General features: G+C 45.4%; 1 protein-coding gene and 1 pseudogene across 2 annotated transcripts; both read right to left on the bottom strand.

Moving 5' to 3' along the window:
* Positions 1-15,312: 15,312 nt before the first annotated feature.
* Positions 15,313-15,406, bottom strand: LOC125511844 (annotated as a pseudogene).
* Positions 15,407-16,635: 1,229 nt separating this feature from the next.
* On the bottom strand, positions 16,636-21,800 carry LOC125510777 (calmodulin-binding protein 60 F-like). Of its 2 annotated transcripts, none has more exons than XM_048676039.1 (15): positions 21,486-21,800; positions 21,318-21,375; positions 21,054-21,190; positions 20,548-20,599; positions 20,401-20,453; positions 19,780-20,255; positions 18,885-19,045; positions 18,469-18,666; positions 18,178-18,370; positions 17,979-18,107; positions 17,751-17,848; positions 17,553-17,664; positions 17,361-17,455; positions 17,176-17,239; positions 16,636-16,897 (listed from the first exon to the last, which is right to left on the bottom strand). In XM_048676039.1, the coding sequence occupies exons 1-15, from the start codon at positions 21,584-21,586 to the stop codon at positions 16,836-16,838; spliced, it is 1,989 nt and encodes a 662-aa protein (XP_048531996.1). In that variant the 5' UTR covers positions 21,587-21,800; the 3' UTR covers positions 16,636-16,835. The 2 variants fall into 2 exon arrangements, with proteins under 2 accessions (XP_048531996.1, XP_048531997.1); XM_048676040.1 differs by having other exon boundaries at positions 16,636-16,894.
* Positions 21,801-23,880: the final 2,080 nt, after the last annotated feature.

The following is a 23,880-nucleotide window of genomic DNA, read 5'->3' as shown; positions in this document are numbered from 1 at the left end:
GTTATTATAAACCAGCAGTGTATTGTCACAGTTCATTGATGAAGAAACGAATATCTGAATCAATCCCCTATCTTCTTCTTCTTCTTCTTCTTCCCCAAGTTCTCTTGTCCTACCTCTGTTTTTGTTGAAATCCCCAATTCTCTGTTACATCTAACCCTATCATAGGCTAGGCCATAAACAAATTGTGTCTCCTTCTGAGATCTTGAGGAAGCACTCCAAGAGCCTCAACCCACAACGCCGTGTGATCGAAATCCCAGGGTCGACGTGACATCCTAGACGGCGATGTCGACATTGGCTTAATTAGCGGCCCTGCGTGCATGCATGGCTGGCTGGCTAGCCAGTCCCGGGTCAGGTGAATTCTGCATCCATGGCTGAATGTGCTCCGTGTCGACTCAATTTTAATGTTTCTTGTGTTGACAGGATTGTCCAGAAATGGAAGCTCTATTGAGTTTAAGAAAGAAACTGAAATGTTGTACGTGTGAAGAATGATGGAAGTGTCTCAATCTCCATACATGGAAATGTTGGAAATATGCCCTAGAGGCAATAATAAAAGCATTATTATTATATTTCCTTGTTCATGATAATTGTCTTTATCCATGCTATAATTGTGTTATCCGGAAATCGTAATACATGTGTGAATAATAGACACCAACATGTCCCTAGTAAGCCTCTAGTTGACTAGCTCGTTGATCAACAGATAGTCATGGTTTCCTGACTATGGACATTGGATGTCATTGATAACGACATCACATCATTAGGAGAATGATGTGATGGACAAGACCCAATCCTAAACATAGCATAAGATCGTATAGTTCGTTTGCTAGAGTTTTTCCAATGTCAAGTATCCTTTCCTTAGACCATGAGATCGTGTAACTCCCGGATACCGTAGGAGTGCTTTGGGTGTACCAAACGTCACAACGTAACTGGGTGACTATAAAGGTATACTACGGGTATCTCCGAAAGTGTCTATTGGGTTGACACGGATCAAGACTGGGATTTGTCACTCCGTATGACGGAGAGGTATCACTGGGCCCACTCGGTAATGCATCATCATTATGAGCTCAAAGTGACCAAGTGTCTGGTCACGGGATCATGCATTACGGTACGAGTAAAGTGACTTGCCGGTAACGAGATTGAACAAGATATTGGGATACCGACGATCGAATCTCGGGCAAGTAGCATACCGATTGACAAAGGGAATTGTATACAGGGTTGCTTGAATCCTCGACATCGTGGTTCATCCGATGAGATCATCGAGGAGCATGTGGGAGCCAACATGGGTATCCAGATCCCGCTGTTGGTTATTGACCGGAGAGCAATCTCGGTCATGTCTACATGTCTCCCGAACCCGTAGGGTCTACACACTTAAGGTTCGGTGACGCTAGGGTTGTAGGGATATGTATATGCAGTAACCCGAATGTTGTTCGGAGTCCCGGATGAGATCCCAGACGTCACGAGGAGTTCCGGAATGGTCCGGAGGTAAAGAATTATATATAGGAAGTGCTATTTCGGCCATCGGGACAAGTTTCAGGGTCACCGATATTGTACCGGGACCACCGGAAGGGTCCCGGGGGTCCACCGGGTGGGGCCACCTATCCCGGAGGGCCCCATGGGCTGAAGTGGGAAGGGATCCAGCCCAAAGTGGGCTGGGGCGTCACTTACCCTAGGGCCCATGCGCCTAGGGTGGGGGAAACCCTAAAGTGGGGGCGCCCCCTTGCTTGGGGGGCAAGCCCCTTGGCCGCCGCCCCCCTAGGAGATTGCATCTCCTAGGGCCGCCGCCCCCCTAGGCCCCCTATATATAGTGGGGGGATGGAGGACCTCTTACCTTGGCCTTTGGTGCCTCCCTCTCCCTCTCCAACACCTCCTCCTCCTCCATAGAGCTTGGCGAAGCCCTGCCGGAGTACTGCAGCTCCATCACCACCACGCCGTCGTGCTGCTGCTGGAGCCATCTTCCTCAACCTCTCCTTCCCCCTTGCTGGATCAAGAAGAAGGAGACGTCACGCTGACCGTACGTGTGTTGAACGCGGAGGTGCCGTCCGTTCGGCGCTAGGATCTCCGGTGATTTGGGTCACGTCGAGTACGACTCCCTCATCCCCATTCTTTGAAAGCTTCCGCTCGCGATCTACAAAGGTATGTGGATGGATCCGATCACTCTTTGCTAGATGAACTCATAGATGGATCTTGGTGAAACCGTAGGAAAATTTTTGTTTTCTGCAACGTTCCCCAACAGTGGTATCGTGAGCTAGGTCTATGCGTAGTTCTCTTTGCACGAGTAGAACACAATTTGGTGTGGGCGTAGATGTTGTCAACTTTCTTGCCGCTACTAGTCTTATCTTGCTTCAGCGGTATTGTGGGATGAAGCGGCCCGGACCAACCTTACACGTACGCTTACGTGAGACCGGTTCCACCGACTAACATGCACTAGTTGCATAAGGTGGCTGGCGGGTGTCTGTCTCTCCCACTTTAGTTGGAGCGGATTCGATGAAAAGGGTCCTTATGAAGGGTAAATAGAAGTTGACAAATCACGTTGTGGCTTTCACGTAGGTAAGAAAACGTTCTTGCTAGAACCCTATTGCAGCCACGTAAAACTTGCAACAACAATTAGAGGACGTCTAACTTGTTTTTGCAGCAAGTGTTCTGTGATGTGATATGGCCAAAGTTGTGATGAATGATATATATGTGATGTATGAGATCATGTTCTTGTAATAGGAATCACGACTTGCATGTCGATGAGTATGACAACCGGCAGGAGCCATAGGAGTTGTCTTTATTTTTGTATGACCTGCGTGTCATTGAGAAACGCCATGTAAATTACTTTACTTTATTGCTAAACGTGTTAGCCATAGTAGTAGAAGTAATAGTTGGCGAGCAACTTCATGGAGACACGATGATGGAGATCATGGTGTCATGCCGGTGACAAGATGATCATGGAGCCCCAAGATGGAGATCAAAGGAGCTATGTGATATTGGCCATATCATGTCACTATTATTATTTGATTGCATGTGATGTTTATCATGTTTTGTACATCTTGTTTACTTAGAACGACGGTAGTAAATAAGATGATCCCTCATAATAATTTCAAGAAGGTGTTCCCCCTAACTGTGCACCGTTGCGACAGTTCGTTGTTTTGAAGCACCATGTGATGATCGGGTGTGATAGATTCCAACGTTCACATACAACGGGTGTAAGATAGATTTACACATGCAAACACTTAGGTTGACTTGACGAGCCTAGCATGTACAGACATGGCCTCGGAACACAGAAGACCGAAAGGTCGAGCATGAGTCGTATAGAAGATACGATCAACATGAAGATGTTCACCGACGTCGACTAGTTCGTCTCACGTGATGATCGGACACGGCCTAGTCAACTCGGATCATGTTATACTTAGATGACTGGAGGGATGTCTATCTGAGTGGGAGTTCATTGAATAATTTGATCAGATGAACTTAATTATCATGAACTTAGTCTAAAATCTTTACAATATGTCTTGTAGATCAAATGGCCAATGTTGTCCTCAACTTCAACGCGTTCCTAGAGAAAACCAAGCTGAAAGACGATGGCAGCAACTATACGTACTGGGTCCGGAACCTAAGGATCATCCTCATAGCTGCCAAGAAAGATTATGTCCTAGAAGCACCGCTAGGTGACGCACCCGTCCCACAGAACCAAGACGTTATGAACGCTTGGCAGACACGTGTTGATGATTACTCCCTCGTTCAGTGCGGCATGCTTTACAGCTTAGAACCGGGGCTCCAAAAACGTTTTGAGAGACACGGAGTATACGAGATGTTCATGTTGGGGAACGTAGTAATTTCAAAAAAATTCCTACGCACACGCAAGATCATGGTGATGCATAGCAACGAGAGGGGAGAGTATGATCTACGTACCCTTGTAGATCGCAACGGAAGCGTTGACACAACGTAGAGGAAGTAGTCGTACGTCTTCCCGATCCGACCGATCCAAGCACCGTTACTCCGGCACCTCCGAGTTCTTAGCACACGTACAGCTCGATGACGCTCCCCAGGCTCCGATCCAGCAAAGCTTCGGGGATGAATTCCGTCAGCACAATGGCGTGGTGATGATGATGATGTTCTACCGACGCAGGGCTTCGCCTAAGCACTACAACGATATGACCGAGGTGGAATATGGTGGAGGGGGGCACCGCACACGGCTAAGGAACGATCACGAAGATCAACTTGTGTGTTCTAGGGTGCCCCCTTGCCTCCGTATATAAAGGATCCAAGGGGGGGGTGCGGCCGGCCCTAGAGGAGGCGCGCAGGAGGAGTCCTACTCCTACCGGGAGTAGGACTCCCCTTCCTTTCCTTGTCCAAGTAGGAGAGACGGAAGGAGAGAAGGAAAGGGGGGCGCCGCCCCTCCCTCCTTGTCCAATTCGGACTAGGGGGAGAGGGGGCGCGCGGCCTGCCCTGGCAGCCCCTTCCTCTTCTCCACTTTAGGCCCATGAGGCCCATTAACCCCCCGGGGGGTTCCGGTAACCCCCCGGTGCTCCGGTTTTATCCGAAACTTCCCCGGAACACTTCCGGTGTCCGAATATAGTCATCCAATATATCAATTTTTATGTCTTGACCATTTCGAGACTCCTCGTCATGTCCGTGATCACATCCGGGACTCCGAACTAACTTCGGTACATCAAAATGCATAAACTCATAATAACTGTCATCGTAACTTTAAGCGTGCGGACCCTACAGTTCGAGAACAATGTAGACATGACCGAGACACATCTCCGGTCAATAACCAATAGCGGGACCTAGATGCCCATATTGGCTCCTACATATTCTACGAAGATCTTTATCGGTCAGACCGCATAACAACATACGTTGTTCCCTTTGTCATCGGTATGTTACTTGCCCGAGATTCGATCGTCGGTATCCAATACCTAGTTCAATCTCGTCACCGGCAAGTCTCTTTACTCGTTCCGTAATACATCATCTCACAACTAACACATTAGTTGCAATGCTTGCAAGGCTTATGTGATGTGCATTACCGAGAGGGCCCGGAGATACCTCTCCGACAATCGGAGTGACAAATCCTAATCTCGAAATACGCCAACCCAACATGTACCTTTGGAGACACCTGTAGAGCTCCTTTATAATCACCCAGTTACGTTGTGACGTTTGGTAGCACACAAAGTGTTCCTCCGGCAAACGGGAGTTGCATAATCTCATAGTCATAGGAACATGTATAAGTCATGAAGAAAGCAATAGCAACATACTAAACGATCGGGTGCTAAGCTAGTGGAATGGGTCATGTCAATCAGATCATTCAACTAATGATGTGATCTCGTTAATCAAATAACAACTTCTTTGTCTATGGTTAGGAAACATAACCATCTTTGATTAACGAGCTAGTCAAGTAGAGGCATACTAGTGACACTCTGTTTGTCTATGTATTCACACATGTATTATGTTTCCGGTTAATACAATTCTAGCATGAATAATAAACATTTATCATGATATAAGGAAATAAATAATAACTTTATTATTGCCTCTAGGGCATATTTCCTTCAGTTCGAAGAGCTGAAAATGGTTTTCCAAGCTCATGCCTGGGTCGAGAGATATGAAGTCTCCGACAAGTTTTTCAGCTGTAAGATGGAGGAAAATAGTTCTGTCAGTGAGCACATACTCACAATGTCTGGGTTACATAACTGCTTGACTCAGCTGGGAGTTAATCTCCCGGATGACGCGGTCATTGACAGAATCCTTCAGTCGCTTCCACCAAGCTACAAGAGCTTTGTGATGAACTTCAATATGCAGGGGATGGAAAAGACCATTCCTGAATTATTTGCAATGCTGAAATCAGCAGAGGTAGAAGTCAAAAAGGAACATCAAGTGTTGATGGTGAATAAAACCACTAAGTTCAAGAAAGGCAAGGGTAAGAAGAACTTCAAGAAGGACGGCAAGGGAGTTGCCGCGCCCGGTAAGCAAGCTACCGGGAAGAAGCCAAAGAATGGACCCAAGCCTGAGACTGAGTGATTTTATTGCAAGGGAAGTGGTCACTGGAAGCGGAACTGCCCCAAATACTTAGCGGACAAGAAGGCCGGCAAAACAAAAGGTATATGTGATATACATGTAATTGATGTGTACCTTACCAGTACTCGTAGTAGCTCCTGGGTATTTGATACCGGTGCAGTTGCTCACATTTGTAACTCAAAGCAGGAGCTGCGGAATAAGCGGAGACTGGCGAAGGACGAGGTGACGATGCGCGTCGGGAATGGTTCCAAGGTCGATGTGATCGCCGTCGGCACGCTACCTCTACATTTACCTACGGGATTAGTTTTAAACCTCAATAATTGTTATTTAGTGCCAGCTTTGAGCATGGACATTGTATCGGGATCTCGTTTAATTTGAGATGGCTACTCATTTAAATCCGAGAATAATGGTTGTTCTATTTATATGAGAGATATGTTTTATGGTCATGCTCCGATGGTGAATGGTTTATTCTTAATGAATCTCGAGCGTAATGCTACACATGTTCATAGTGTGAATACCAAAAGATATAAGGTTGATAATGATAGTCCCACATACTTGTGGCACTGCCGCCTTGGTCACATAGGTGTCAAACGCATGAAGAAGCTCCATGCAGATGGACTTTTAGAGTCTCTTGATTATGAATCATTTGACACATGCGAACCATGCCTCATGGGTAAAATGACCAAGACTCCATTCTCAGGAACAATGGAGCGAGCAACCAACTTATTGGAAATCATACATACTGATGTGTGTGGTCCAATGAGCGTTGAGGCTCGCGGTGACTATCGTTATGTTCTCACCCTCACTAATGACTTGAGTAGATATGGGTATGTCTACTTAATGAAACACAAGTCTGAAACCTTTGAAAAGTTCAAGGAATTTCAGAGTGAGGTTGAGAATCAACGTGACAGAAAAATCAAATTTTTGCGATCAGATCATGGAGGAGAATACTTGAGTCACGAATTTGGCACACACTTAAGAAAATGTGGAATAGTTTCACAACTCACGCCGCCTGGAACACCTCAGCGTAATGGTGTGTCCGAACGTCGTAATCGCACTCTATTAGATATGGTGCGATCTATGATGTCTCTTACCGATTTACCGCTATCTTTTTGGGGCTATGCTTTAGAGACTGCCGCATTCACTTTAAATAGGGCTCCGTCGAAATCTGCTGAGATGACACCGTATGAATTATGGTTTGGGAAGAAACCTAAGCTGTCGTTTCTAAAAGTTTGGGGATGCGATGCTTATGTCAAGAAACTTCAACCTGAAAAGCTCGAACCCAAGTCAGAAAAATGTGTCTTCATAGGATACCCTAAAGAAACTATTGGGTATACCTTCTACCTCAGATCTGAAGGCAAGATCTTTGTTGCCAAGAATGGATCCTTTCTAGAGAAAGAGTTTCTCTCGAAAGAAGTAAGTGGGAGGAAAGTAGAACTTGATGAAGTATTACCTCTTGAACCGGAAAATGGGCAACTCAAGAAAATGTTCCTGAGGTGCCTGCACTGACTAGAGAGGAAGTTAATGATGATGATCATGAAACTTCAGATCAAGTTGCTACTGAACTTCGTAGGTCCACAAGGACATGTTCCGCACCAGAGTGGTACGGCAACCCTGTCTTGGAAATCATGTTGTTAGACAACGGTGAACCTTCGAACTATGAAGAAGCGATGGCGGGCCCGGATTCCGACAAATGGCTAGAAGCCATGAAATCCGAGATAGGATCCATGTATGAAAACAAAGTATGGACTTTGACTGACTTGCCCGTTGAGAGGCGAGCCATAGAAAATAAATAGATCTTTAAGAAGAAGACAGACGCGGATGGTAATGTGACCATCTATAAAGCTCGGCTTGTCGCTAAGGGTTATCGACAAGTTCAAGGGGTTGACTACGATGAGACTTTCTCACCGGTAGCGAAGCTAAAGTCCGTCCGAATCATGTTAGCAATTGCCGCATTCTATGATTATGAGATATGGCAAATGGACGTCAAAACGGCATTCCTTAATGGTTTCCTTAAGGAAGAATTGTATATGATGCAGCCGGAAGGTTTTGTCGATCCTAAGAATGCTGACAAGGTGTGCAAGCTCCAACGCTCGATTTATGGGCTGGTGCAAGCATCTCGGAGTTGGAACATTCACTTTGATGAGATGATCAAAGCGTTTGGGTTTACGCAGACTTATGGAGAAGCCTGCGTTTACAAGAAAGTGAGTGGGAGCTCTGTAGCATTTCTCATATTATATGTAGATGACATACTTTTGATGGGAAATGATATAGAACTCTTGGACAGCATTAAGGCCTACTTGAATAAGAGTTTTTCAATGAAGGACCTTGGAGAAGCTGCATATATATTAGGCATCAAGATCTATAGAGATAGATCAAGACGCCTCATAGGTCTTTCACAAAGCACATACCTTGATAAGATATTGAAGAAATTCAATATGGATCAGTCTAAGAAGGGGTTCTTGCCTGTGTTACAAGGTGTGAAATTGAGCTCAGCTCAATGTCCGACCACGGCAGAAGATATAGAAGAGATGAGTGTCATCCCCTATGCCTCAGCCATAGGTTCTATTATGTATGCCATGCTGTGTACCAGACCTGATGTAAACCTTGCCGTAAGTTTGGTAGGAAGGTACCAAAGTAATCCCGGCAAGGAACACTGGACAGCGGTCAAGAATATCCTGAAGTACCTGAAAAGGTCTAAGGAAATGTTTCTCGTTTATGGAGGTGACGAAGAGCTCGTCGTAAAGGGTTACGTCGACGCTAGCTTCGACACAGATCTGGATGACTCCAAGTCACAAACCGGATACGTGTATATTTTGAATGGTGGGGCAGTAAGCTGGTGCAGTTGCAAGCAGAGCGTCGTGGCGGGATCTACATGTGAAGCGGAGTACATGGCAGCCTCGGAGGCAGCGCATGAAGCAATTTGGGTGAAGGAGTTCATCACCGACCTAGAAGTCATACCCAATGCGTCGGGGCCAATCAAACTCTTCTGTGACAACACTGGAGCTATTGCACTTGCCAAGGAGCCCAGATTTCACAAGAAGACCAGGCACATCAAGCGTCGTTTCAACTCCATTCGTGAAAATGTTCAAGATGGAGACATAGATATTTGTAAAGTACATACGGACCTGAATGTAGCAGATCCGTTGACTAAACCTCTCCCTAGAGCAAAACATGATCAACACCAGAATTCCATGGGTGTTCGATTCATCACAATGTAACTAGATTATTGACTCTAGTGCAAGTGGGAGACTGTTGGAAATATGCCCTAGAGGCAATAATAAAAGCATTATTATTATATTTCCTTGTTCATGATAATTGTCTTTATCCATGCTATAATTGTATTATCCGGAAATCGTAATACATGTGTGAATAATAGACACCAACATGTCCCTAGTAAGCCTCTAGTTGACTAGCTCGTTGATCAACAGATAGTCATGGTTTCCTGACTATGGACATTGGATGTCATTGATAACGAGATCACATCATTAGGAGAATGATGTGATGGACAAGACCCAATCCTAAACATAGCATAAGATCGTATAGTTCGTTTGCTAGAGTTTTTCCAATGTCAAGTATCCTTTCCTTAGACCATGAGATCGTGTAACTCCCGGATACCGTAGGAGTGCTTTGGGTGTACCAAACGTCACAACGTAACTGGGTGACTATAAAGGTATACTACGGGTATCTCCGAAAGTGTCTATTGGGTTGACACGGATCGAGACTGGGATTCGTCACTCCGTGTGACGGAGAGGTATCACTGGGCCCACTCGGTAATGCATCATCATTATGAGCTCAAAGTGACCAAGTGTCTGGTCACGGGATCATGCATTACGGTACGAGTAAAGTGACTTGCCGGTAACGAGATTGAACAAGGTATTGGGATACCGACGATCGAATCTCGGGCAAGTAACATACCGATTGACAAAGGGAATTGTATACGGGGTTGCTTGAATCCTCGACATCGTGGTTCATCCGATGAGATCATCGAGGAGCATGTGGGAGCCAACATGGGTATCCAGATCCCGCTGTTGGTTATTGACCGGAGAGCGATCTCGGTCATGTCTACATGTCTCCCCGAACCCGTAGGATCTACACACTTAAGGTTCGGTGACGCTAGGGTTGTAGGGATATGTATATGCAGTAACCCGAATGTTGTTCGGAGTCCCGGATGAGATCCCGGACGTCACGAGGAGTTCCGGAATGGTCCGGAGGTAAAGAATTATATATAGGAAGTGCTATTTCGGTCATCGGGACAAGTTTCGGGGTCACCGGTATTGTACCGGGACCACCGGAAGGGTCCCGGGGGTCCACCGGGTGGGGCCACCTATCCCGAAGGGCCCCATGGGCTGAAGTGGGAAGGGATCCAGCCCAAAGTGGGCTGGGGCGCCACTTCCCCTAGGTCCCATGCGCCTAGGGTGGGGGAAACCCTAAAGGGGGGGGGGCGCCCCCTTGCTTGGGGGGCAAGCCCCCCACCCCTTGGCCGCCGCCCCCCTAGGAGATTGCATCTCCTAGGGTCGGCGCCCCCCTAGGCCCCCCTATATATAGTGGGAGGGATGGAGGACCTCTTACCTTGGCCTTTGGTGCCTCCCTCTCCCTCTCCAACACCTCCTCCTCCTCCATAGAGCTTGGCGAAGCCCTGTCGGAGTACTGCAGCTCCATCACCACCACGCCGTCGTGCTGCTGCTGGAGCCATCTTCCTCAACCTCTCCTTCCCCCTTGCTGGATCAAGAAGAAGGAGACGTCACGCTGACCGTACGTGTGTTGAACGCGGAGGTGCCGTCCGTTCGGCGCTAGGATCTCCGGTGATTTGGATCACGTCGAGTACGACTCCCTCATCCCCATTCTTTGAACGCTTCCGCTCGCGATCTACAAAGGTATGTGGATGGATCCGATCACTCGTTGCTAGATGAACTCATAGATGGATCTTGGTGAAACCGTAGGAAAATTTTTGTTTTCTGCAACGTTCCCCAACAGGAGACCCGCGTGATATATATTGATAGGAGAGGTTGATACATGATGCGGCAGCACAAAGGGCTAACCGAAAGGAGAAGATTACATGAAGGTTTAGAGAGATAAAGAGATAAAGGAGAATAAATGATATCTCTAACCTCCTAACAATATCTCCTAATGTTTATATAAAAGAGAATACGTGACATGCCACTTATACATGCGTGACATGTCGGTATTGCATGTCTAACACGCCCCCTTAATCTGAACTTCTGCAGTTGAGATTATGTTTAAACTCTTCGAATGGTCTTGTAGCCAAAGCTTTTGTAAATCCATCTGCAACTTGATCTTTTGAAGGAATAAACCGAATTTCCAACTCCTTGCTTGCAACTCTTTCTCTCACAAAGTGATAGTCGATCTCAATGTATTTTGTCCTTGCATGAAACACAGGATTAGCAGAAAGATATGTGGCACCGAGATTATCACACCAAAGACATGGTGTTTGAGCATGTATTCCAAGTTCCTTGAGTATGGCCTTAACCCAAATGATATCAGCTGTTGCATTAGCTAGTGCTTTGTACTCTGCCTCGGTACTAGATCGTGACAATATTGCTTGCTTCTTGGCACACCAAGAAATAAGATTAGGTCCAAAGAAAACTGCAAAACCACCAGTGGACTGTCTGTCATCCAAGCATCTTGCCCAATTAGAATCAGAAAAAGCACTGACAAGAGTAGAGGATGACTTGCTGAAAGTGAGTCCAACGCTCAAGGTGCTCTTTACATATCGCAGAATTCACTTAGCAGTAGTCCAATGAACTGAGGCAGGTGCATGCAGAAACTGACAAACCTTATTAACGGCAAAAGAAATATCAGGCCGTGTAAGTGTTAAGTACTGAAGTGCTCCAACCAAACTTTTGTACTTGGTGCCATCCTCTTGATTCAGGAGTACACCCTCTGCAAGAGATAATCTTTCTGCACTGGAAAGTGGAGTCGGGGATGGTTTACAGTCTCGCATCCCAGCCTTGCTCAAAAGATCAGTTGCATATTTTTCCTACGAAAGATGTAGACCACCTTCACTGTTTTGCTTCACCTCAATACCAAGAAAGAAGTGAAGATCTTCAAGATCCTTGAGAGCAAAATCTGAGTGCAAATCTTGCAACAAAGCTGTGACTGCCTTATCAGAGGAACTGGTGACAATAATATCATCGACATAGATAAGCACAAAAATGATAGTGTGTGACTTCTTGTGAATAAACAGTGATGTATCTGACTCGGAAGGAACAAAACCAAGGGCTTGCAGTTTAGCACTCAAGCGAGAATACCATGCTCTAGGGGCTTGCTTGAGACCATAGAGGGACTTATCAAGCTTGCAAATGTGAAACGGTTTGTGTTTATCTTCATACCCAGGAGGCTGTTTCATGTAAACTTCCTCTTTCAAAACACCATGGAGGAACGCATTCTGTACATCTAGCTGAGAAAGGCTCCAATCTCTGGACACAGCAACAAACAAGACAAGACGAATGGTGGTAGCTTTAACAACAGGACTGAAAGTGTCCTCATAGTCAAGTCCATACCTCTGCTTAAAACCCTTAGCAACGAGTTTGGCTTTGTAGAGATCAATGGTGCCGTCTGCCCAACGTTTGATGCGATGCACCCATTTACAATCAATGATGTTTTGACATGGCTGATAAGGAACAAGGTGCCAAGTTTTATTGTTCTGCAGAGCACGAAACTCCTCATCCATAGCATGCTTCCACCGGGGATCAGCAAGAGCGTCGGCAACATTACGAGGTTCACCTATGGAATCAAAGGAAGCAGCTAAACCATACTTTGTTTTATAATTAACCAGCTGAATTGCTCCTGCCTGCAAACGTGTACGAGGCAGCAGCGAAGGAGCCGCAGATGATCCTGACGAAGGCGCAGACTGCGACGGGTGAGATCCCAGCGATCCCGAGGGCGCGGAGCCGCTTGGCAGAGCGGGATCCTTTGGGGCAGCGGTCGTGGAAGGAACAGCAGGCGCGGCCACAGAGGATCCAGGCAGATCGGCCACGGGGACAGCGCCGCACCCACCCGATGCAGCCGCAGGGGGCCGCCTGGAGTAGACCTGCGAGACCGGCGCGTACCGCCTGGTCAGGCTGCCCCCTACAGCTGATTGGCGTGCCTCGCCTGGGGGAACCGGCTCGATGGGCAGGCGCAACATGGCAGGGCGGGGCTGGCTCGGTGGGTTGGTGAGCGGCTTGCCCGAGCCCAGCGGTGATCCCGAGCCCAGCAGCGATCCCGAGGAGGATGCGGTCGGGCTTGACAAAGTCAGGGACGCTGATCCCGATGAGGATTCCCTTGGATCGCTTGTGTCCTCTTCTGTTTCTGCAAATACATTATTTTCTACGTCGTTTTCTGCTGAAATACAAAACTCGGGTGCAACAGGAGATGGATTAGTCAAAGTTGAGTCAGTACAATTATCATTACCCTCACACAGAACGTCGGAGAGATGAGGAGGAAGGAGAATGATTTCCTTTCGGAGAAGGGCGCCAGCATTTGGATGGAGTTTTGCAAAAAGGAATTGAGTTTCATCGAACACAACATCACGTGAGATATAAACACGTCCGGTGGAAACATCTAAACACTTGACACCCTTATGTTGAGCACTATACCCAAGAAAAACACATTGCTTAGACCGTAAACTAAGCTTACGAGTGTTATAGGGACGAAGGTTTGGCCAACAGGCACACCAAAAAACGTGAAGTGTTGTGTAATCTGGTGTGACATGAAGGAGACGTTCAGTGGGTGTTTCATTAGAGATAGTGCGACTAGGCCACATGTTAATGAAATGCACGGCAGAGAGAAAGGCTTCGTCCCAAAATTTTAGTGGCATTGAATCAGAAGCTAAGATAGCAAGACCTACTTCAACGATGTGCCTATGTTTGTGTTCAGCAGAGCCATTCTGTTGGTGCGCATGTGGGCAAGAGACGTGATGCGAGATACCTATCTTTTGAAAGAAAGAATTTAGTTTCTCATACTCACACCCCCCAGTCTGACTGCACAGAAATGATTTTGTTGTCAAACTTGCGTTCAACGAGAGCTTGAAAATTGTAGAAAACTTGGAACACATCAGCACATTTCTTAAGAAGATATATCCATGTATACTTGCTGTAATCATCAATAAAGCTCACATAATAAGAATGTCTGCCGACAGAGGTGGGGGCAGGACCCCATACATCAGAAAAAATAAGCTGCAAAGGCTTAGTGGATACACTAGTGGACACAGGATATGGCAACTGATGACTTTTTGCTCGTTGACATGAATCACAAATGGTTTCTAAGTTCCTCTCACCAACAACTGGTAGTTTATTTCTACTAAGAATCTGATGAACGGTAGAAAAAGAGGGATGGCCTAAGCGATTGTGCCACCTTTCAGCAGAAAGCTTGATGGCACCATACACTTTCTTATTGTACTGGCAATACTTGGGAAGCAAAGCATAGAGGCCTTCAACATAGACACCCCTATGGAGAACTCTATTCGTGACCTGATCCTTGATCAAAAAGAAGAACAGATTATTGTCAAGAGCAATACGATGGTCAGATAGCAAAGTCTTGGAAGCATTTGGAACATATAGGATGTCATTGATTTCAAGATTTTTGTGTGGGGTTTTGATAAAAGATTGACCAACATGACTTATCTCCATACATGCACCGTTTGCTACAGTGTAGACTTGATCATGGCCACAATATTTCTCCTGCATAGTCAGCCTGTCCAACTCGCCAGTAATGTGGTTGGTGGCACCCGTGTCCATGTACCAGTTGGTGTCAACGCCATAAGACACGTCGGCTGCAGCTGCAACTTTCTTTTTATGGGAATTCTTGTCATCGACGTAGCGCCAATCATAGTCTTTTGCAATATCGTTTGTTTTTTTTTGCATATTTGACATTTATTTTCATACCCTTCATACCCTTGGGAGGGGCGCCGATTGTTGTTGCCGGAGTGCCGGTTGTAGCCGCCGCCACCAGAGGAGTTCTGGTTCAGATGATAGTGACCACCACCACCAGAACCCGACCCCTGGTAGCCCCCGTTGTTTTGGTGGAAGCCATAGCCGCCACCCTGGTAGCCGCCGCCTCCGCCCGCCATGTGATAGCCACTAGGAGCGCCACCGCCAGGTCCACCACCGGCAGCGTTGTAGTCGCCGCCGCCGCTGCTGCCACCACCGCGAGGACCACCACCCCCGCCTTTGCGGTAGCCATCGTTGCTGCCACCAGAACGACCCCATGAGGCAATGTTTGCGGATGACTTGAAGCCACCATTACCATCGCCATGGAACATCTCCATACGCTGATCGAAGTTCGACACGAGGAAGAAGAGGCCGTCAACGGTGATGGGCTCGGTGCGGATGTCTAGCGTGGAGATGATAGGTTGATAATCCATGTCAAGCCCGGTGATGATGAAGGAGATGAGCTCCCCTTCTCCAAGGGGTTTGCCCGCTGCGGTGAGCTCATCGGAGAGGGAGCGCATGTGGCCAAAATAGGCGGAGGCTGACATGGATCCCTTCTGGGCGTTGGTGAGAGCAGAACGAAGGTTGTTGGCGCGGGATAGCGAGACGACAGAGAACATCGTGGCCAAGGCAGTCCAGATCGCATGAGAGGACTCAAGCGAGGCAACTTGGATGAGGACTTCCTTGGACAAATTGCGTAGGAGATACGCAACGATCAGTTGATCCTGGACAAGCGAGGTGGCATAGGCAGGGTTAGGGATGACCTGATCCTTGCCATCCTTGTCTTTGGTGGTGAGGATTTTGGAAGGCTCCGCGGTGGTGCCATCGATGTAGCCATAGAGGCCAGCGCCCAGTATTTGGGATCGAGCTTGAGCTTTCCAAAGAACGTAGTTCGTCCGGGTAAGCGGCTCAGATGTGTTGTAGTTGAGGGTGGGGGAGATGGCGGTGTTGGAGGAAGACATGATGGGAGGGGAATGGGTGGCGGGCTGAAGGGAAAGCTTAGGTTGGGGACGCCCCGGGCTCAGATGTGTTGTAGTTGAGGGTGGAGGAGATGGCGGTGTTGGAGGAAGACATGATGGGAGGGGATGGGTGGCGGGCTGAAGGGAAAGCTTAGGTTGGGGACGATGGAGATGGGCGGCTGTCGAGAGGTAGGAGGTGCAAGCTAGATGCAATCGGAAGAGCCTGCTCTGTATACCATGTGGAGAATGATGGAAGCGTCTCAATCTCCGTACATGGAGACCCGCATGATATATATTGATAGGAGAGGTTGATACATGATCCGGCAGCACAAAGGGCTAACCGAAAGGAGAAGATTACAGGGAGGTTTAGAGAGATAAAGAGATAAAAGAGAATAAATGATATCTCTAACCTCCTAACAATATCTCCTAATGTTTATATAAAAGAGAATACGTGACATGCCACTTATACATGCGTGACATGTCAGTATTGCATGTCTAACAGTACGTATGTAGCTAGTCTAGTATCTCTTCTGCTATGAGTATTTTACTACCATGTTCAAATTGTTGAGAACAATTTCCATGATGCACATCATACTATGACTGAAAATGTGTGGACATACCCGGGAAAAAACTCAACTTACAAAAAAAAAGGGTTAACAGGATTACACAATGTTTAGCAATGTGAATATTTGCTCTCAGGATTCAATGCAAGCCAGATACTCTCTTTTTTTTGCGGGGTGCAAGCCAGATACTCTCTTTTGTAAAAGATTCGTTCTTTAAGAATACAAGACAAATGTTTACTGCAACAGGTAACAAATTTAGCATATACGGAGCAACATGAAAAAATATGTGTTGCTATTTACAAATTATTCATATCTACAACAAATGTTTAGTCACACTGAATACTTTACTATGGTAGAGGACGGCCAGTTGCAGTTGCTTCGTGGTTTAATCAGCGGTCGCCGCCATCATGTTCATAACCGTAAAATTGGCTGTCGGAATTTGGCAGTTCTGCTGAAATGAAACAAACGCTCTGTCATGGCATGGAACAAAAGGAAGATCTTAGATTCACCCCTAATTGTAACTTTGAAGGAGCCGGCATTTCAATAATTTGGTACTCACGAGTTATGCATACAAGGTCTAGCTATTCTGTAGGTATAAACACTAATTTGCTATCATCTTATCTTAGTTTCGAAGTCTGAAAGAATTCTTACTGGAAAGGACTTTTGTCGGAGCTTAATTGTCAACAGAGGTAATCTCACAACAGAAGTAACTTAAATAGTATCACATACCGATGTTAGCTTGCACGAAGTCCTGCTCTGTCAGATGTGCTTGTAGTTCTAGCAATTCCTCTGACTGCAAGAACAAACGTAATCATGACATAGAAAAGGGAAGAAAAGAAACTTCCATAAAATCGTTTGTGAAGATATTTGTTCTGTTCTTAAGAATGATTCCCATGATATATTTAAAAACGTACTTCAAATGGACTTAACCCACTGAAGATGTCAGCCTGCACATTGTTAACTGACGAGGTTCCCAGACTAACTCCATCTGAGGAAGTCCCAGCGACACCTTCAGCACCCAACAATGCATAATGGAGAAGTGATTTGAGAATTATTGATCTAGAAGACTGCATATAAATTAGAAAAACTGGGCGTAGCAAGCACACCTGCTACAGGATAAGAAGTAACAGGAGCAACAGTTGTCGAGAAGCTGAAGTGTCCATTCTGTTGGCCAGTTAGACTTGCAGCTGTGAATGTGATTGGGTCATCCTCTGGAACCTACCATCCAGGAAACATTTCAGGCTGTCAATGAAAAACTGTGGGATGGAATTGTTGATTGTGCCATATGTAACTTTATAACTTACTGGTACAGGAATGTGGGACGGAATAGTTGGCTCTGCTGAAAATGATCCCTGTCCCTGATCATTTATGAAATTTCCCTGGGCCAGATAGTAAGGAGTTCCTACAGCAAGTTGATCCCCAAAACTACCAGAATTCATAAGGCATATAAAATATAAAAATTCTTGCGATGAAGCAGCAATTACAGTATGGAGGATGTGTGATACAAAATTATGCAGGTGTTTAATATTGACCTTGATGCACAGTCTGTCCATAAGTGGGCTGTGAAAACGGCAGTGTTTCTTGGTTTGAAGGACCGGCATCATTGTTTGACAGGACTGCGGCCCGTGAGAACCCATTCAATGGGCGTCGATCACCAAATTCTGCAATAAGTTGAATTTAGAGAAACATGTACCGCAACAAAGATCAGCGATGGAACTAATTAAAAATCACCATGTTGTGCGGCCATGCTATTAGGATATTGCCATGTTGTTCTAGCTTGTACAGAAGGACCTGCATCATTGTTCAGAGGCATTGCACGGACAGGGCGGCCATCGTTCATGAAGTAATCAGGGGTAAGACCACCTGAGCTCTCCCGCTCGTCAAACTTCTTATACGCAGATTTTTTCCAATTGTTCACTTTATGCTGTAACAGAATTTTTCAAGGTAATTGCCAGCACTATTATTTTAGTGAGTATCAACTGGCTAACTATGATAGAAGTGGAACAGTATTAGATTTAATACCTGTGGAAACTGATTGACGTTGTTGACACTGTAAGGAACATAGTTATCAGTCATCTTACCGACAAGATCATAGAAATCATTGAATAAGATTTCACAATTATCCTCTGGAACCCAATAGGAATAGATCTCATCCCCAGGAACAGACGTGTTGGCATGTTTAATCATGGTATTCCAATCCCCTTTTTTCATGCCAGTAAGCTAATTGCCACAAATTGAGAGTTATCTTATCAGTTAATGAAATGCTACCAGATATTATAGTGCATGTTAATACATTTAGCAGTGCATATCCAAAAAAGTCGTAACTCCTAAGAGATGCTGGATATCTTATTTCAGCAATGATCAACTATTAACTAATATCTATTGCAGGTAATTTGAAACGCTGAAGACTGTAGAAGTATAATTATGACTATATTTACCTTTTGGAGAACAGATTCATCCCTGTGATACTGACGCATCAAGTGCTTCACTGTAGTGATATTTTTCTCAACAAGGATAGCACAATGTTTTCCCTTTAGAGAAATTTTCTCCAAACAATGTACCGCTTCTTCTTTAGACGGAGGATAACTCTTTTTATTTACTGAAAGTAAACAAAATTGTAGGATGTGTTAAGATAAGATTGCTAAGATGCAATTGCTTCATTCTGGCTACCACTGCATCTGATGATAATGGCATTGAGAAAAGGATTAATGTACATGGTAAACAATAAATCGATTTACCATGCTTAGTATTAATCTACGACCTAATAGTCAACTCTAAATAAGATCTGTATTGACCAAAGAAAAGTGCAATCCCAAATCCAAGTCACAGTATTAAGTATAGTTTTGTCAGATTCGAAGTACCGCTAGACGAGGCGGTTAGCCTCTGCCTAGCACCTAGGAGGTCATACAGTTTTGACTGACAGTGTGTATTTGGGATATTATATGCCTATAGATATTAATTTACAGAAATTTTGTGACGCAACAAGCCATTCCCTTTTAAAAGCAGAACATTTAGTGCTAAGACTTCATATTTTCAGATGAAATAATGCTTTTTATGATATAATGTTTCAGATGAAATAATGTCTGCCAATGCCAAATATGTTTCAGATGAAATAATGTCACTGCACAAGGCCATAAAATTTTATGGAAGATATGATATGTGTTTAACATTTTTTTAAACTTAAATTAGCCTGGCAGCCACTTAAAGGACGAGCTTGTTCTTCGGCTAACTATGGAAAACAATAAAATGTTCTTCGGCCCTCCCTGGTTCCACCATGAATGAGCAAATTACAGTGTATTAAATTTTCCAATGCAATATAGTTAATATACTCACATTCACTTCGGCGGTCTTTGACGACAAAAGGATCAGTGATTGCTTCCTGAACTCTGGTAGTAAGAACCTGCCTTTTCACTCGTGCTGTCAATCTTAACTTTTTCCCATGGGAGCTCTCTGGAAAAACGAAGGAACCAAGAGAGGACTCGCCATTTGTTAGACTAACAGTTGACAACACTAACTCTTTCCCTTTATGCATATATATCTGCTTGTTGAACTCCTCTTTGGTGAAGTCCGCTTGCCCTTGCTCAGTAAAGAAATCAGCATGGACTGCTAAAATCTCAATTTGCAATTTAGAAAGGTCTCCCTGCATGATTTGCCTATCATTTTCAAATATGGCTACCTTAGCGTTTCCTCCATTCTGCCATTGTACTGAACATCCAGTGAAAAGTGTATATATTGGTCTGTCAACATCGACAAAGCGCAGCTTGACTCCAGTGATGCCTCCAGTTTCAGGAAAACCATCTGATATCTGCCTATATTTTTTAAAATAAGATGAGAGTGAGGCAGTGACAAGAGGAAGTTTCCAGATTATGTTGAAATAAAATACTTGGTTTGACAGTAAGGATCATGACATGAATCAAAGAACATGTAGGGCGAGAAAAATAAAATGGCAGATACCTAGGAGGTTCATCAATGCCATTAGGAAGTGAAGCTGCTTGTCTTCCTTGTACCTATAGCATGACATAGCCAAAAGTAGTTAGGATAGAGTGCAGGTACAGATAAACAAAATATACTTATTACACAGATAAAGATCCAGATTCTAACCTCTGTCTGTACAGTTGATCGAATCGTATCTTGCATGGATACCATCAAAGATCTGTTGGATACAAAACAAGAGATAACATTAGTTAACTAAACAAAGGATGCATTTGATCCATCACATCCACAACATTCCAAAGTGGAATACTCAATGAATAGACTCATAGAGACAATTTCCATACATTTAGGAAGAACAAATCCATGACTCATGAATATAACTTGATAACCTGAACCTGAAATAGTGCTATGCTTATCAAGTACTATATGTTTCCAAAAATATGAGCTGTTATGTTGCCAACAGCAATCTTGCCAATTAGACATAGCGATGGCTGTTTATTTGTTTATTTGTTTATTTCTTATCAGAGGATAAAATTGGCAGTTCCCAGAAAGCAAACCAGGACTTCAGTTATTACTCTCCTTAAGTTTCCTGAAATGTGTCATTTCCTATATTCGGACATCTCAATTCTGGCATAGACACATGTGCTTGCAAAATACAAATATTATGTACGTACCTGTGAAGAGCATGAAACTGCTCTTCCAACATCCTCTGGAGCAGGTTGGGGAGCCCGAGGAGAAGCCTCTCCATGGAGCCAAGCCGCGCGACGAGCACCATGAGCAGCATAAACAGTTTGGCCATATCCAGTTGCGCCTGTCGCACCGAAACAATTCAAAACCCACCAAACTTCGTCAGTTATCGCTCGCCACAGCACCAAACGCACGCACAGTAAGGAGGAATAGGATATAGAAATAAAGAAGTTGGAAATGCGGAGCCTCACCTGGCGAACCATCTGCGCCATCTGGCCGACGGTGACCGCGCTCGCCCTCCTCCTCTCCCTGCGGCGAAGCGGGCAGGCGCGGCCGGTGAGTTCAAATCAAGGAAGGAAGCGAGAGAAGGAGGCGAACGGCTAGCCGGCTGGGTAGGGGAGGGTTGGAGAGATACTGACAGCCACATCATGACGAGCACCGTCCGGCGCAGCCGCTTCCTCGGGGACCGCGGCGCCTCCTGCTCCGGCGGGGCGGCCTCCAGCGGCCGCTTCTGCGCCATCACGCGCTTCCGCGGGGTGGGTGGGGGCGCTGCGGCGGTGTGGCGGAGCGGCAGAGCAGAGAGTGGGGAATGGCGATGGCGTCGGTGTGTCTGGGGGTTCTGCGGGTTTGGCTGCTTCTATATATAAAAAATGGAGGGAAGAGGAGAAAAGGGACGCGCGCTCGCGGGCCGCTCGGGGCTCGGCTGCGAGACGAGACCGAACCGCGTTGCGTGCGAGGGTGGGGGACTGCTCGGGCCGGCCCGGCTGCCTCCGCCCCGCCATGGAAGCGGAGATCACCAACGCGCTAGCTCCACCAAAAGATTCCACTCAAGTTTATTCTTTCTTTTTCTTTTCATTTCAGTTTAATATACTACTAATTGACAAGGACATTTATCTCTCTCTCTTACTCGTCATTTTGACTTTGTAGACACGGGGCGTCATTTTGACTTTGTAGACACGGGGTCACTTTACATAGAAATTCACAAGTCAACTTTAAATTAAACAAAGTCAACCGGATGAATGATACATAGTGGCGTTGTTGAAGAAACCGACTTACGGCAAATGACTCCGGTATATGCATGTCTATTTTTATGTCCGGACGTGGTTCGCGGACATGATACGGGAGAGAGCCATCCAATGCTTTTTCATAAATTAATCTTTATTTGTCCGGATGGGAGAAAGAGAGGGTAGGAGACCATGCATGTGCGGAGAGATAAAAGAGATGAGGACCACGTGATGGCTTTTTGTTGGTCAAGTGGATATCCGAACACCGATGTAACTCCCTCGCGTTTGTCTTGGATTTGCCGGAAACAGACGTCCGGACCACTTCATGGACCGACGATGTCTCAATTGGATGATAAAAGTTGAAACAAATGATCTGGACACCACAATCCAAACATATGCCGGAGCTTTGAGGGTCTCCTTTGGAGATGCCCTTACGAAAAGAGATCAAGGAATAATACAAATAGAAGAAAGCGCGACACACCAACAATGAACCCAACATCACTCCACTACTAGTTGAAGGCACCGGACACGACTCATGGGACATCCCTACGCACCCGATATGTGATCACGGCAAGGGTGCCCACCTGTGGGACCAACCATCGATCATCACAAATAGGGGACAACCTTGACGTCCAACAAGCCTTTATTAAAACGAAGAATCCCTAGAGACTAGATAGGACCCATGTCCTCTAGCTTTAGATCAAGGGAGGGCCAACCATGCCCCACATGCTCAACCTATGAGCCCACCAGCCGCCGGTGACTAATAAGGGCTAGGCAGCCACCACTTATCTCCCCGATTCACATAAAAGCTTCATTTTGCCATCGACCATAGTCACAAAGAAGCCAAGACAACAAAAAAAAGTTATGGCCAATGCCTTCAACAAGGACACGACACCGAACCTAGCCATCACCCGAACCACAAAGCAAACCAGGAAACTAGAGTCCAGGAAACTAGAGATGATGAGTGAGGGCACCTACTACCATAGTTGAGCGGCGTGTCTTGGAAACTAGAGTCTTCGGCTTGTCCTAGAAGCCCCTAGAGGTATGCATGACCGTTGACATAAAAGAAACAAAGGAAGCATGCGGTCAACCATCTAGAAAAGCCCATGTGATGGGATGGCATTTTATTACAATTTACAAAGGTCCAAGCTACACCCCAGTCATGTCCTCTGCTATGCCCAACAGAAAGCTCATTAGCCCTTTGACATTGATCTACCTCTTGACTATGGTCGTTACTACCTCGACGTGCAATCTTCATTTCTCACTCATCCTTCTTCCTTTCCATCCATTTTCTCCCCCCTTTTTCTTCCTCTGCCCTGGTTCCTTCTCCCTTTCGTTCGTCTCCTTGCATCGGATACTGTCAAATGGCTCACTTCACAAGACTATGTACCAACTAGTGGCGATTTAGGGATTTCGCAATAATGTACTTCCTTTTTAGACTATCTGTTGGATTTACAATGATGTTTAACCGCAAGTATCCTACTGTAGTGTAATTTCCCTAACTTCTGTACGTCCTTTGTTCTATAATATAGTGCATATATATATTCTGGAAAGTCAAACATTACTAACTTTGATCAAATTTATAGAGAAAACTATGCATATCTATAGTATCAAATTTATACAATATGAAAATATGTCATATGATTATCTAAAGATATGTATTTGGTATTTATATGAATATATTTTCTCTATAAACTTGGTCAAACTTTATAAAGTTTGACTTTTCAAAAAAAATCCATACATAATACATTGTGGAATGGAGGAAGTACTAATTAATGCATTGATGTTTGGCACCCCAAATACTGAAGTC

The sequence above is a fragment of the Triticum urartu genome, chromosome 5, assembly GCF_003073215.2.
Source record: "Triticum urartu cultivar G1812 chromosome 5, Tu2.1, whole genome shotgun sequence".
Lineage (NCBI taxonomy): Eukaryota > Viridiplantae > Streptophyta > Magnoliopsida > Poales > Poaceae > Triticum > Triticum urartu.
This window is presented reverse-complemented; position numbering and strand designations above follow the sequence as displayed.